The sequence below is a fragment of the Schistosoma haematobium genome, chromosome 6 (genome assembly GCF_000699445.3).
Source record: "Schistosoma haematobium chromosome 6, whole genome shotgun sequence".
NCBI lineage: Eukaryota > Metazoa > Platyhelminthes > Trematoda > Strigeidida > Schistosomatidae > Schistosoma > Schistosoma haematobium.
The window spans coordinates 22,616,145-22,630,290 of NC_067201.1; the positions used below are offsets into that span (position 1 = coordinate 22,616,145).

Here is a 14,146-nt window from a genome sequence, read left to right on the forward strand (position 1 = left end):
TACTACTTGTTATATCTGATCGTCGCTAATTGTTGTTTTGGAAACGCTTATCACTTATACTGGAAACGAGGGATCTCTGCAATTCCCACGAGGCGAAAGTACGAACACAAGGTCTGGTTAAAGTGAAGAATTATTAAACCCAAAACACAACCACGACGACAACAACAACTCTAGTCGAAAATACACTCATTTATATATTGCTTGTACATCCAATTTGATTAATAATTAGGATCAATTCATATATGAAAAATACTTACAGTTATCACAGATCACATATAGAGCATAGTTCATGTCAAATGGATACAAGAATATCGTATGTTATATATAATTAAATATCACTCTAATAAACAGAAACAAATACTACACTGAGTAATTAGCACATTGAATCAAAACGGAAGTTAATGTCGAACAAAACTCATAATAAGTAAATCAATCGAATTTTGACTTTTCTTTCCATCATATCACAATTGCAACCCTGAACATCAATGGAAAGATTTAAACAACCAATAGAAAAATGAATTAAACTTCATCCCATTTCACAAGCAAGTGGCTGTGTAAATTCAGTAGTTAAGTGAATATTGTGTTGGCGTTTAAAGAGAATGGTATTGGGTTCGAGTTTCAAAGTGAACATCAACTTCGTGATGCAGCCTGACGAGTCTCAAATAGGACGAAACACATCCTGGATTCCAGTGCTAGCCACTATCAATATATGCGCATAATAATAATAATAAAGATGATAATTTGCAAACCAATATACAATAAAATTCATAGGTCAACGAGATATTCAGTCAGTGAATTCACCGATTTCTATTAATATCAGTATGTTAGACAATCATATCCAGATCATTACTCAGTGACCGTTCAATTACTAAGTGTTAATCAACCTCGAAGATTATTTGAACTCTCAGCAACAAGTCATGAACAACGAACTAGATTAACTCGGAAGTCAGATATTAACCTATGATATATGGTAACTGTCGAAATGATTGTAGACAATTGACTACGGTCAAGCACATGGATTATTGATCATTTGACTTCTATTCAGTGTTAGTAAGGGTGAGACTATTAGTTATAGACAAACCAGTCGGATTTAAAGTAGCGAGCTTTTGAATTGGTGCGAAATTTGCATATCTATATGACGAAATAACGTTTTGGCTTTATAATTGATGCTAGTTAGTAGTAACAACTCAACAACAACAACAACTCTAATTCCTAAACCAAACTTTTAATTCTAAATTTTCACACTAGATCTTAATCCTATTTTGACAACAGTAGATTCATGAATTCTATCAGGGTCACTTTGATGTCACTCAAAGGTCGTTTACAAATTATAGTCTCACAGAAGTAAGAAATTAAAGTCTTTTATTCAACACTTAACACATTAGTTTGAGCACATGCAAATTACCACAAAATCCATTGTAAATTCAAGCTTAATATACGTCCATCTAGTTGTAGAGTTCATTAACTATGAGTTCACTATACGTTTATCAGAGTGATGATCTTCGCTCTAACTTTTATTGGTCCATGCAGTTCCTTCTATCTCCAGTAGCCAATCAGAAGACAAAGATAGCTTCCTGACTAACAGGATTATATATACATATATCGATTACATAACAACTGTCCATCACAGAAGTCACAGTTTCTGTACAACTAGGCTATCTGTAACATAGAACAAACCGAGTAGTAGAAGCCTGATAATTTACCGATAATTTAGAGATAGCAAAAGATATATCAAGAATTCCCCTGGAGTCTTTCAACGATTACCGTTGAATTCAAGCCAGAGATAAACGAGGAAATTCCAACATGAGATTAGCAACCCCTTCCTAATAAAAAGGAACTACGCCTACTAAAAACACCAACCAGAAAAAATCATCTAAACGATTTAAACTCTATCCTAGAAGTTGAAAGATTTTCATAGAACAAGAATCTGAGATTCTTCAGAACTTACAAGACTGATTCCCATCTAAAAAATCAGAGAAACAAAAGAACTATTTCAATAGTTTTAAAAGCAAAGATGGACAGCATTGGAATCCAGGACACGTGTTTCATCCGCTTTGGGACACGTCAAGTGGATGTATATGCATCTCAGAGTTGATGTTCAATCAAGGACTCGAACACAGTATCATTGGCTTCAAACCCCATCGCGTTATCCACTTATCTACCGAGTCTACCCAATTTTGCTTATGATAAAGTGTCTATGGATTGCCTCAATATTGCTTCATGAGCGGAGATGGATGGTGGCCAGCAGTGGAATACAAGACACACACTTTATCCTATTTAGGGACTCATCGGTTCGACGTACTTGCATCCTGGACTTGATGTGTTGCTCCGGGACTCGAACCCAATACCACACACTTCAAACGCCATCGCGTTATCTATTTAGCTACTGAGTCCTAATAGTGACTCCAGACAATATCGAGGCAGTCGGCACAAGATGCACATATCCAAACAAGAGACTGGTCAATTACAGTTCTAAATAACAGTGAGAGGATACAAGTAAATAACACCATGTGAATCTTACCACAAATGAATATTGAGCACATACTCCATGTTTAATTCCATAAAATTCATTCAACTGATTTAAAATAACTAAATAAGAATCAGGTTTCATTTGATCATTATTATGAAAATCTAGTTGAAATGAATTATTTCCTTGTAATGATAATTGAGTTGTTAACCATTCAATTTGTATGGTGGATGAATTAGCAATGATAGATTTTGGCAAAGTTACACATGGAATAACAGCTTGATATCAGCATACACATAGATACAACATAAAATAGAGAAAAGACAAGGAAAATTATGAGAACAAATGAAGAAAATACCTATAATAAACGATCATATGAGCCCTGATTGATGGAACCTATATGAATATCAGTATAGGGTTGTAGAGAGTTTCATTGAAAGCATGAACCGATCAATGTTTGACCACTATTGGAAACCTGGATCCACTGGATGGTTGTGTCGTCTGAAATATGGAACACCTCAGGAGTGCACGACTCCACGCATGAGAGTCGAACTCATGACTTTCGGTCTCGCGCGAGAACACCCAAACTGCAGACCACTAAAGCCGTATTCAATGGTGTTAATGCGTACTACTGAGGAAGCTAATACTACAATAAAACAGCCGTTCTGTGCTTCTAGGTAGTCTAACAATGATCAGTTCGTTGTCTCAGTGAAACGCAATATGAATACCTCAATCCTATGAGAAATCAGTCGCGACTATAATAACTCAATAGCAACTGAGTGACATGGTTGCCAAAATCAAGAAGCATTAGTTATCTCAGGGTTGTAACTAAACCTTGCTGACAATTTCTAACCAGCACGAAATCTAGGCTGTCGAGGGTTTTCTGACGATTAAATTCAATCAGCTTACATTAAAACACATGATGCTAAACTAATTAGACTTGTGGTCATATGTCAACTTGCTCAATAGAATTCCACCATGACTAAGAACGAGACATATATTACATCAATCACCGCAGACCACTGATACTTCAACACAGATCGAACAAAACGATTCATGAAGTGAAGTCGTTGATATTCCAATCATAAACTATGATTTATAGCGTCAAAAAAGTGGGTAGTAAGAAAGTAGTTCCTCATCAATAATAATGAATTTGGACAGTAAATGTAAAACATGGTTAGTCACTGAGCATAGATGGACAGACATTCAGCCCACTAACTATTTAGTGAGATTCTTTGCTGTTGTAAATTTCAGCCTGAATGTAGACTGCTTCAGTCATGGGCATGATGTGATTCTAGCTTGTGTACAATATACTGATCGAGTATTCATTCTGATGGTACTATAATTTCCAGCACTGGTCATACTAACGTATTATAGTGTGGTGTGCGCTACTGATGTCGACAGATATAAATATTATATATCATCAATAGAAAGTGAAATACCAAGTAGCAGAAGGCTAAGAAGATAGAAGAAAACAGGACGAGAACATAGAATGATCGCTGTGGAAATGACTGAACACTGAAGTCTGAGACGACTGATTGGTATTTTGCAAATTAAGTATTTATAGTATGGTTCTCAGATTTGACTAGGACATTCTGTAATACGTCCGGTTGTCTTTACTTGTGTTCTCGTTCACTCCAATAGTAGCACATTAGAATTTTCAGATATACTCACTTATTATGATGATTTATCACAAACTGACTAATATTGAACTTGAAGTCATCGGATATACTATACAATAGGCTTTCGTATGGCTAGACAGTCTTCGAAAAATCTACTACTCAGATTGTTTACACGAACTAGTTACCAAGTAGAAAAACATATTCATTTTGAATGATGCTTAGTGCTGATTATTAGTCATCAGTCATGTCATGACTAGTTGTTCATTTATAGCGATCTTGTCCAAATCCCATAAAGTGTGACATTTCAGCTTAGATTAAAGCTATCAAATGGTGGATGATTACCAACTAGAACTGAATTGAGATGAAAATCGAAATTCTGCTCGATCATCTTCAACAAAATAACATCTTAATGTACTACATTCTATTATCAAATGATTAAATGATTGAACAATGATCATAAGAGTTTTAGTGAATCAACAATGACTAACTAGATTATCTTGATGAAGTTTTGTTCTCTGAGCTGGATGGTTTGGTCGTGGAGCTTTCATCATTCTTCTGATGATAATGTCGTTTAGAAGAACGATGAAAGCTCCACGACCAAATCATCCAGCTCAGAGAACAAAACTCCATCAAAATCATCCACCTGAGCTACAAATCTTCTCCATTAACTAGATTATCATATAACTAGTATGCAATAAACTTACCAATTTCATCACATGTAGGAACAAAACATGTTTTAATAGATGAATAAGTATCCATACAAAATGTATACTCGGATAATTGTATATCTGAATTAAATTGACATAATCTAGAATGACTATTAACTTGATCTATCATTGTTGAACATTGAAAAATTTGTAAACTATTTTTTATGGTTTGAGGAATTACATAACTTTTATGTTGACCTATATAATTATAGTGATTTAGTATTTGTGTAAATCGATAATATGGAGGTTGATTTGGCCAAATACAATCTAAATAACAATCTGAAACATGAAAGAAATCAAAGAGAAATGTATGAATTATGATCATTTTAAATTGAAGCGATCATCAAATTGATCAATTTGTGTTGATGGTCTGAAGTCTATGGAATATTCTAGAACCCTACTAAACATATTGTAATAGGATAGGTAATCATACAATCAGAAATGGGATACGTAACTCTTCACTGAATAGTTTTACTAGTCTTACTGTATGATTGATTGATACTGATTCGGGTCAACTAATTTGGTGTATGATAAACTATCTGACTGGACACTTGAATCGATTTGTTAATAACCCCAAAATTTAATCTAAACAACAACTTGAACACGAGAGAAAAGGAGTGAAATATGGAAAGAACGCTCTACTGAAAGGTACTTATGGCATTTCAGATAGCCTTAGGGTTATGGAATATTCTGGAACTCTACTAAACATAGTAGCAGGGCAGGTATTTATCTAATCAAACTCTTAACTTTCTAGATCGTTTTGAGGAACATCTTTTCAATGTTGATTGGATAAAATGATTCCCAATTTTTTCTGAGCCTCTCTCAGCTTTTTTTTCGAAGAATACTCTGGGTCTCCCTAACGGTATATAGTTGATGATCATGGTTTTGTTACCATGTTGATTAAATCATCATCATCACAGCAAAAATCGGATACAACTGGAAAGGAAGGCCCAGGACAGGGTGGGTTGGAGAGTGCTGGTCGGCAGCATATTCTCCTCCATTGGGAGTAACAGGCGTAAGTAAGTAAGTAATCATCACAGGTAAACTTAATCATGTCATGAAACTATTCATCTGACGCATGATGTTAACCATTTAAATTATTATAATATCCACAAAAGACCCCTTCTCATATTAATCAATATATGCTCACTAGTGACTGGCTTCAATAGGTATATCCTGAAGTTCTAGTGAGAAGTACTGACCAGTGGAGTTCAACCAGGTCTGTTGTGAGATAACAACTCACTGAAGACGATGGTGGATGCGTCGCTCAATTTCGTGGATTAGTTGAAGTTAGATATTAACACCGTTGAATACCAGCTCAGTGTTCTAGTGGTTAAATGCTCGCGCGTGAAACCAGTAGGTCCTGGGTTCAAGTCTTGCGGGGGGGAGGTCGTGGATGCGCACTGTTGAGGAGTCCCACAATGAGACGAAACTGCCGTTCAGTACTTCCAGGTTTTCCATGATGGTCTAGCATCAACTGACTCATAATCTTAACCATTGAAATTACTATAATATCCACAAAACCCATCTGATATTATTCACTAAGCTTAGATCAATCATGACATAGTTATACATGACATAACAATTTATAATCTAACATTTACTTGAATTTATTAATGGAATGTTTAAATCAATCCAATTTTTATCATCCATTGGAATAGATTGAATACGAACTGAAATAGAACTAGCTGAAGGGTATGGATTATTAAGAAAGAATTGATCACTTGACATGGTATGATATGCATGTAAATGTGAATTCATGTTATTTTGTAAATCATTTAGATGAATAATTGTGAAATTTCTATAATGATATGATTGAATGGTTTGATATTCATCATTATTATTAAACGACAAAATATAACCATATGTATTGCAATGATTAAATGTTGATGGATTCGGTTTATTCATTTGAAATAGAATCATATTATTAGCTAATACTTTTGCATAAACATTTGATGGGGATTTGGGTACTGCAAGATAGATGGAGAGCGAGAAAGAGAGATGGGAAAAGAAATATGTTATACATAAACATATTGATTATATTGTTGTTAAAGTAATTTCAACAAAAATGTCAGTTATTTACAATGTGGAACCTCATACGTTTGTACACCGGTTTTCCAGTAGTTAAGCGTACTTACTTACTTCTTCATTTGCTTGGTTACTTATCCCTGTTGTTCCTCGTGAAGCGGCATTGACCGTCCATCACCATTGTCTATCCAACATTGTTATTGGCAATCCTTTCCAATTGTTCCCAGTTGCTATTCATCCAATTTTCGACGCAGTGTGTTCTTTGTCCTAACTCTCTTCAGTTTTCCTTCAGAATTCCAAGTTAGTAATTGCCTCATGATGCAGTTTGATGATTTCTTCGCAATGTGTCCTATCCAACTCCATCGTCTTTTTCCTAATTTTCGTTTCAACTGGAAGTTGGTTTTTTCTCTTTTACTCTCCATCGATTTCTGTTCTGATCCATTCTTTCCAGTTGTCTCCAGTTTCAATTCATTCTGCTTATAATTCCCGGTGCAATGTGTTCCTTGATCTTCCTCTTTTCCTATTTCCTTCAAGATTCGGAGTTAAGCCTTGCCTTGTTATGCAGTTTGATGATTTCTTTAATGTGCGTCCTATCCACCTACATTATAGTTTCCTAATTTCCTCTTCAACTGGAAGCTATTTTAATCTCTCTCATAGTAGGCTTTTGATTATGCCATCCGGTCAACGGATATTAGGTATTTTACGTAGACAGTTATTTATAAATACTTGTACTTCTTTGATAATGATTGCGGTAGTTCTCGAGGTTTCAGTTCTATACAGTAGAACTGTCTTGACGTTCGTGTTGGAGATTGTGACTTTGATATTGGTTGACAGACAGCTGTTTTGAATTTTATATGTTCTTCAAATGTAGTAAGGCTGCCCTTGTTTTGCCAATCCTTACCTTTGTGTTTGCATTAGATCCTACTTGTTCATCGATCACGCTGTGCAAGTATGAATCCATTAAGCATAGTGAGATTAAATTGTTCAAGTAAATTTCAGAGTAGTCAGGGTAATCATAGTATTAGTGGTAATAGAAAAGACTAACTATTCAAGATGCAATGAAGTATTTTCTAGAGAATTTAGAAATTTGGTAATTGTGAAGAAACGAAACGTGAATGTACCTGTCCTATTGAGAATGATCCTGAGGCATTTTACGTGATATCTCTGACCATTGGTTATGATACTCAAGTGGAACTCAACCATATAGTCTGCACCTGTTAACAGCGCTCAGACCAACAGTTAGTGTATTCATGCACTGATGTCATGTCTTGTTTTGGCTAGATCTAGTTTTCTTCCAACCTGCTCCTACACCAGACATCATTCACCAGGTTAGGGGGTGAATAGGCCTGTTTATCATGTGTCCCAACGACCGCATTTGATGATGATTTATTACGTGATCAGTCGATTTGCCATCAATACCTACTACCCTATATTCGCTCTTTGGTTAGCAGACGGATATCTAGCCTATGCCACAAGTGACTCAAATTAACTAACGTCAATCAAACATATCAAATGCATATCAACGTTTCATCAGACATCAACCAACAACAGCTAATGAGACTTCTAAAATAAGCGGAGTTTTCGATATGCTCAACTACTTCAGTCCCTATTATTAGTTTAGGTATTACCATAGATTAGTTCTGGAGTATACATTTCCATTCTTCATTGAACAGAACTATATCATTTGGATATTTTAAACCAACAAGTGAATCTCCTAATAGAAGATCAACATCAATGTGGTAAACAAACATTACTTACCTAAACCATTTCGTATAAATCGTCGTTTACAATTGAATTCATTAATAAATTGATTCTGATATAAAAGTCGAATAGAGATTTCATATAATTTACATGGTATTAATGGACAATTGAAGGTAAATTTTGTTGTTTCATTATAAATAGGTAGTTTAATTGTGAAACAATTTAAACGTTGTGGTTCATTTTCCAATTGTGGTAGAAAATTCAGGACTTTTTCTGATGAATTACCCTGTTGAAATATGTATTACCAAAGAGAATTAGAAAACAACAAATAGAATAATAAATTAATAGTTGAATTCATGAGTCAGTTGAAGCTAGACCAAACCTGGCGGGCACTGAACGGTTGTTTTGTCTTACTGTGGGACTCCTCAGCAGTGCGCATCCATGTTCCCACCCAGGATATATCGGTCTCGCATACAAGCACCTAATCACCAGACCACTGAGCCGGCCGACATCCAACAGTGTTAATGTCTAACTTCAACCACTCCAAGAACAGCATAATATTCATATGATCCGCATAAAAAATTTAAGTCATTCAAAATTAGATTTGATCAATTCTAGTTAGTATATACGTATTCTTTGAGGATTACATGGTTGTCAAATCAATGTATTTTCATGGTAATGTTAATGTTCACAATAAAACTCACACCTTTTAGCCTTAGCTTTAAACATCAACATGTTATTCACCTAGCTATAATGTCTAGAAAGACGCTAGCTTGTTCTAAAAGTTTAATTTTTATATGATCATTGAGAAGAGTTTGGAATTTTGATTTTGATTTTGATCAGCTCTAATTAGCATATGTACATCCTGAATAGATTGTTTCGTTGGCTCCGAAGCGAAAGGTAGTAGATTAAAGTCTTACTGTCGACATGAACACAGACTTGCAGATACATCCACCTAACAAGTCCTAATTACATCAAAACACATATGGTGATAAAGATAGTTCATATGACATTGTGGGTAAATGTCTCGGTATTTCGTTGTAGTTAAAGAATCATTAGCTACAATTAGTCCATGATGTAGGTTGTATATTTTTTAATTTTGAAAAACAATTTAAGAATTCCTTACATCAACACTACTGAACACTAAATTCATATTCTTACATCCTGACGAAGAATAAATGAATGGTAACGGCCAGGATAACCATTAAGTAACTAAATTATGTAAACGATTGATGTCTGAAACATACGATTCATATAGCGAAGGCTGATACCAATGTTCCGGACTCAAACGCACAGGGCTAGGCGAGAAGAACCAATAAGTACTTAGAGTTGACTCAAGGCAACTCGTACTGGTTAACGCGTCATTGATTTGGCACAGAGCCAAGGTAATATAAGTCGGTGTTCTACTGGCGTTTAGTCACGTGACATATTAACAAGTCTCTAAGACATGATACATATCCTTTAAATTAACAACGATTGATCCAACAATATAAAAATCGGAACTGTCAAAAACCAACTATATTATGAAAAAGACCACTGTAAACAATCAAAATTACCGACTGAATGAAAAATCAAAATTAAATTTAAATAGTTAACAGAAATAAAAAAGAATATAAACGAAAAGTAAGAGATCCTAGATGTAAGTAAAATAGTATATGTAACACCGCCGGGAAATACAACAAAACTTCATATACAACATGGCGAGTAAGGTGTAAATCGTCAAGTACAAATCTCAATGTACGTGTACATATTATACATCATTCAATAACACTCAATTAAATAAGTAACACCAAGCACGCCACATTGAAAAATATTAATCCGTTCAAAAGTTATGGAAGAAAAGGTGACCCGGAAACATCCTACAGAAAGTGCGCGAGTCAAAATCCTATAGAAATGCCCGAGATAGCCAATTTCGTCAATACACATTTGAACATAACTTTCGAACGGCTTAACCGATTTCGCTCATTGATTTTCTGTGGGAGTTCTCTTGCATATATCTGCTTGACAACTTACAACACATTGTAAGATGAATGAATGAAATGCAAGATGTATCAATGAAATCGGTTAATCAGCAAACCAATTTTACGTATGAGCAGTGAGAAAAACTTGCCAAAGTAATCATGCTGAACCATCCTTAGTATGAATGGTAAACCTCCAGTCTCATATGAGACCTTCAGCTCTACATAGCAATATAGCTTATACAGTATATCACATATATGTAGGGTAGTAAATGAAATAGCCCAGCCTGAAGCGTTAGGGCTTGAACAATGCTTAAAACCCATTGTCTGCTGTCGGAATACTATCAATTTTGACTGTGACGTTCGAACATCTTAATCGATTTTGCTCATTGATTTTCTCTGGCAGTTTTCTTACGTTTTATTTCGTTTACAATATGACGTTTACAGGTAACATTCTATGTTTGGATTTAAATTTATCTGATGAGAAGGAGTAATGGTTCTTTAAAAAGATCCATCTTTAGAAAACAAACATGGAATGGACAGCTAACCAACTTCTATAGCTGGGTTCCGTTAAGTAGAAAGAGAAATCTCATCCACTCTTTATGTTATCGAATACGTCAGATATGCAGTAAGGAATGCATTAACGAAGAACTTGAATTCCTCAAGAAAACCCTGACGGAAAATGGTTACCCAGAACGGTTCATAGAAAAGAATATGAATAGAAGTAGTTGTGATAAGAAACCTAGTTGCTCCGTTACGAAGAAAAACCTTTACATAAGTCTGGAATTTAAAGGTGATCGAACATCAGAAGTAATCAAAAATCGTCTAACAACAACTATCAGAAGAACATTTAATGCAGCTAAATTGCGAATAATCTTCACGAGTAGGAACTTAATTTCTGTGTCCATTAAACACAAGCTTCCGCGTCTGGTCGCCTCCATGTGCATCTACCAGTTCACCTGCTCTTGTGGAGCAAGGTACATTGGCCGTAGCCAGCGCTCGCTTTCAACTCGGATACGGGAACATGTTCCAGCTTGGTTCTATAAGAGGGTAAGGAAAGCAGTTAGAAGTTGTATACTTGAACACCTAATCGACTGTAACCATCCCACAGATCCAAAAAATGAATTTAAGGTTGTTTATATGATTCGTTCAAATCTGCCCAGATTTCTTCGCATCCAACTTTTAAAAATAGCCGAAGCTCTTACCATCCAGGAGCTTAAACCAGAACTATGCGTACTGATAGAATCACCAAGAAACAAACAATTATGTGAGGATTAATTACTAGTTTGATGATGGATCATTAGAATGTCTTGTCCAGATAGTTGTGATAATGTTACAAGTGACTAATTTATTACATGACCACTAAATGTCTTGATGATACTCAGTTAAATCGTTAATTTATCGTCTGTTTAGATGTGTCGGAGAGAATAAACATGTTTTTTTTGTTCAGTTGCTTGAGTCGTGTGAGATTGAACCATATAAGAGGAGAACAGTTAGGTTGATCTAATCTGGCTCTTTACTAGCTCATCTAGATAGTCCACTAATATAAGTGACCTGCGGCTAACCAATGATACGTGAAATATGAAGTAACAGCCGAGAGTAACATTAAAGGACTATTGGTCCAAAATGCAGTTCCACACATTCGTTCGTTCAATGAACAAAATAGAGAACAACCCAGCAAATAGATAAGATCTAAATTATGCACTTCGAATTTGTGAATCATTCATACAGTAAAAAAAAGAGCAAATTACTGATTACATATCCACAAGTGAGATTGAGCTGTACCGTTTAGGTTGTCACATAAAAGTTTGGACGGTGTCCGAATCTGCTGAAAACCAATGTAAAATTACCCTAGCCCACCAGATTATATTATATTATATAACATTAATGACCGAACTTTAAAAAAATAAGAACAATCAGATTCTCAATCAATGGTGCATAACTATAGTACATGTTATAGATCCTGAAATTAGGAGTGGGGGGGGGCCAGGGGAAGAATTCGATCACATCTAACAATGCTGTTGCTTATTGATAATAACTTACAACAATAAGTAAAAAAAAACTGTTTTGATCTTGAAAATGTACATCAAGTGATCAACATAAGTAGTATCTTACCATTGAACAACTATGTATAAAGCATGTCTTTTCTAAATTCTTTTCTGGTCTACCAATATGTGAAATTTCAATTAAATACATAGAATTATTTATTATATTCAATAGATTGGATCTAATTAAAGATGGTAATGACCAATAAATGAAACTTTCATTATGATTTATTTGTTCAAATGTTAAATTACAATCCATGGAAGGATTCACTAACAGAAAGAAAAAGAAAATATAGAACAAGAATAGTATAATTAATCCTTAAAACAAATATCATTGATACAATGATAGTTTGTAGTTTCTAGTACCATGGCATACCTACATAAAACTTGTATAAAAACACTGCCAGGCAAGTTCGACACACTGCCTTTTTGTGGCATTACTTTGATTTACGAAATTGAGAGGATGAAAAGCGAATATCCGGCAAATTAACCGGGTTGGTCCACCTAGGAGAGTTGGAAAATCCTGATTCCTAATCAGTGGTGCACATAGGATCCAGGATCGTCAGGGAACAAAAAGGTGTATGAATCAATCGTTGGTCACCGGCAACCATGAGATTGCATCTCCTTACGTTGTTCCACTACCTTGTGGATTAGACGTTTAGTTTAAAGGATCGGGTTGCGGCCTACTAAGAAAACCACCTGATTTGGATTAGGAATCCGGACAGTACCCCAGCTTTCGCAAAAATCGAATGATCGCATATCTATTTGGTGCCTTCTTGCAACAATATTTATATGTTTAAATAAATAAATAAATAAAGTAAGTAAATTTAAATCGGTTGTTCTCCCTTCTGGGCAGACCGATGTATTCATACTTTTCAAGTCAATTGTTCGATTATTAACCTTGACTAATTCTATGCGAGTGTATGTGTATTCATTATTTATCCTATTCATGACATATCTGTAACTTATTTTTGTCCGACTATAAATATCGAGTTATACTTGATCAAAACAAGTTGTTTCCCTCGAGTTCTTCGCTTTGCATCGCTTCCCTTTCCTGCTTCTTATTCTGAATGTCTGTTTGAGTAAACGAATGTTTAAAATATATTCCTGCAGCATGACGCATAATTGGCTTCTTATTACCGTCGTCACACAAACGGGGTTAGCTTAAGTAATAAATGGAGCTAAACGAAATATTCCTATTCATTTCTGTTCATCCAAACTGAAGTCAGACAATATCATCATACCGGGCATAAAACGTTTATGGTATAAAAAAGAAAGCAATCATATTGAAAAGTGTGTAACAATTTTGAGTAATTGATAGATCCATCAGTGTCTTCTACAAGTTTCTCTATCTATAAACTCTGAAAAGACAACGACCTGATGGATAAAGTGTGTTTATATTCTAGAAATCCCTCAAAAGATTCAAACAGGCTGTTAAGAGTTCGAACGATGTTCCTAGTAGTTAGAGCTAAGTTCTTAGGGTTAGCACTAAGCGTTTAGAGTCTTTTTTTGCATTATGAAACCACATCAGCTATAATATAATCAAACGGATATCGAAATTAGAGCCTGGATTAATCTTTTATATTTAATCTAAAGAGTCAAGATTAAGGGTTTGATA

The 14,146-nt window shown here is 35.0% G+C and overlaps 1 protein-coding gene across 1 annotated transcript in view; it reads right to left on the reverse strand.

The window, feature by feature from the left end:
* Positions 1-14,146, reverse strand: part of GIPC2_1 (GIPC PDZ domain containing, member) — a 76,712-nt gene that overhangs the window by 44,192 nt on the left and 18,374 nt on the right. The window contains exons 6-10 of the mRNA XM_051217149.1: positions 12,599-12,798; positions 8,583-8,811; positions 6,401-6,766; positions 4,794-5,075; positions 2,522-2,745 (exon numbers count right to left, since the gene is read on the reverse strand). Of these exons, the coding sequence (XP_051065787.1) occupies positions 2,522-2,745; positions 4,794-5,075; positions 6,401-6,766; positions 8,583-8,811; positions 12,599-12,798 (1,301 nt within the window). The remainder of the gene's footprint in view (positions 1-2,521; positions 2,746-4,793; positions 5,076-6,400; positions 6,767-8,582; positions 8,812-12,598; positions 12,799-14,146) is intronic.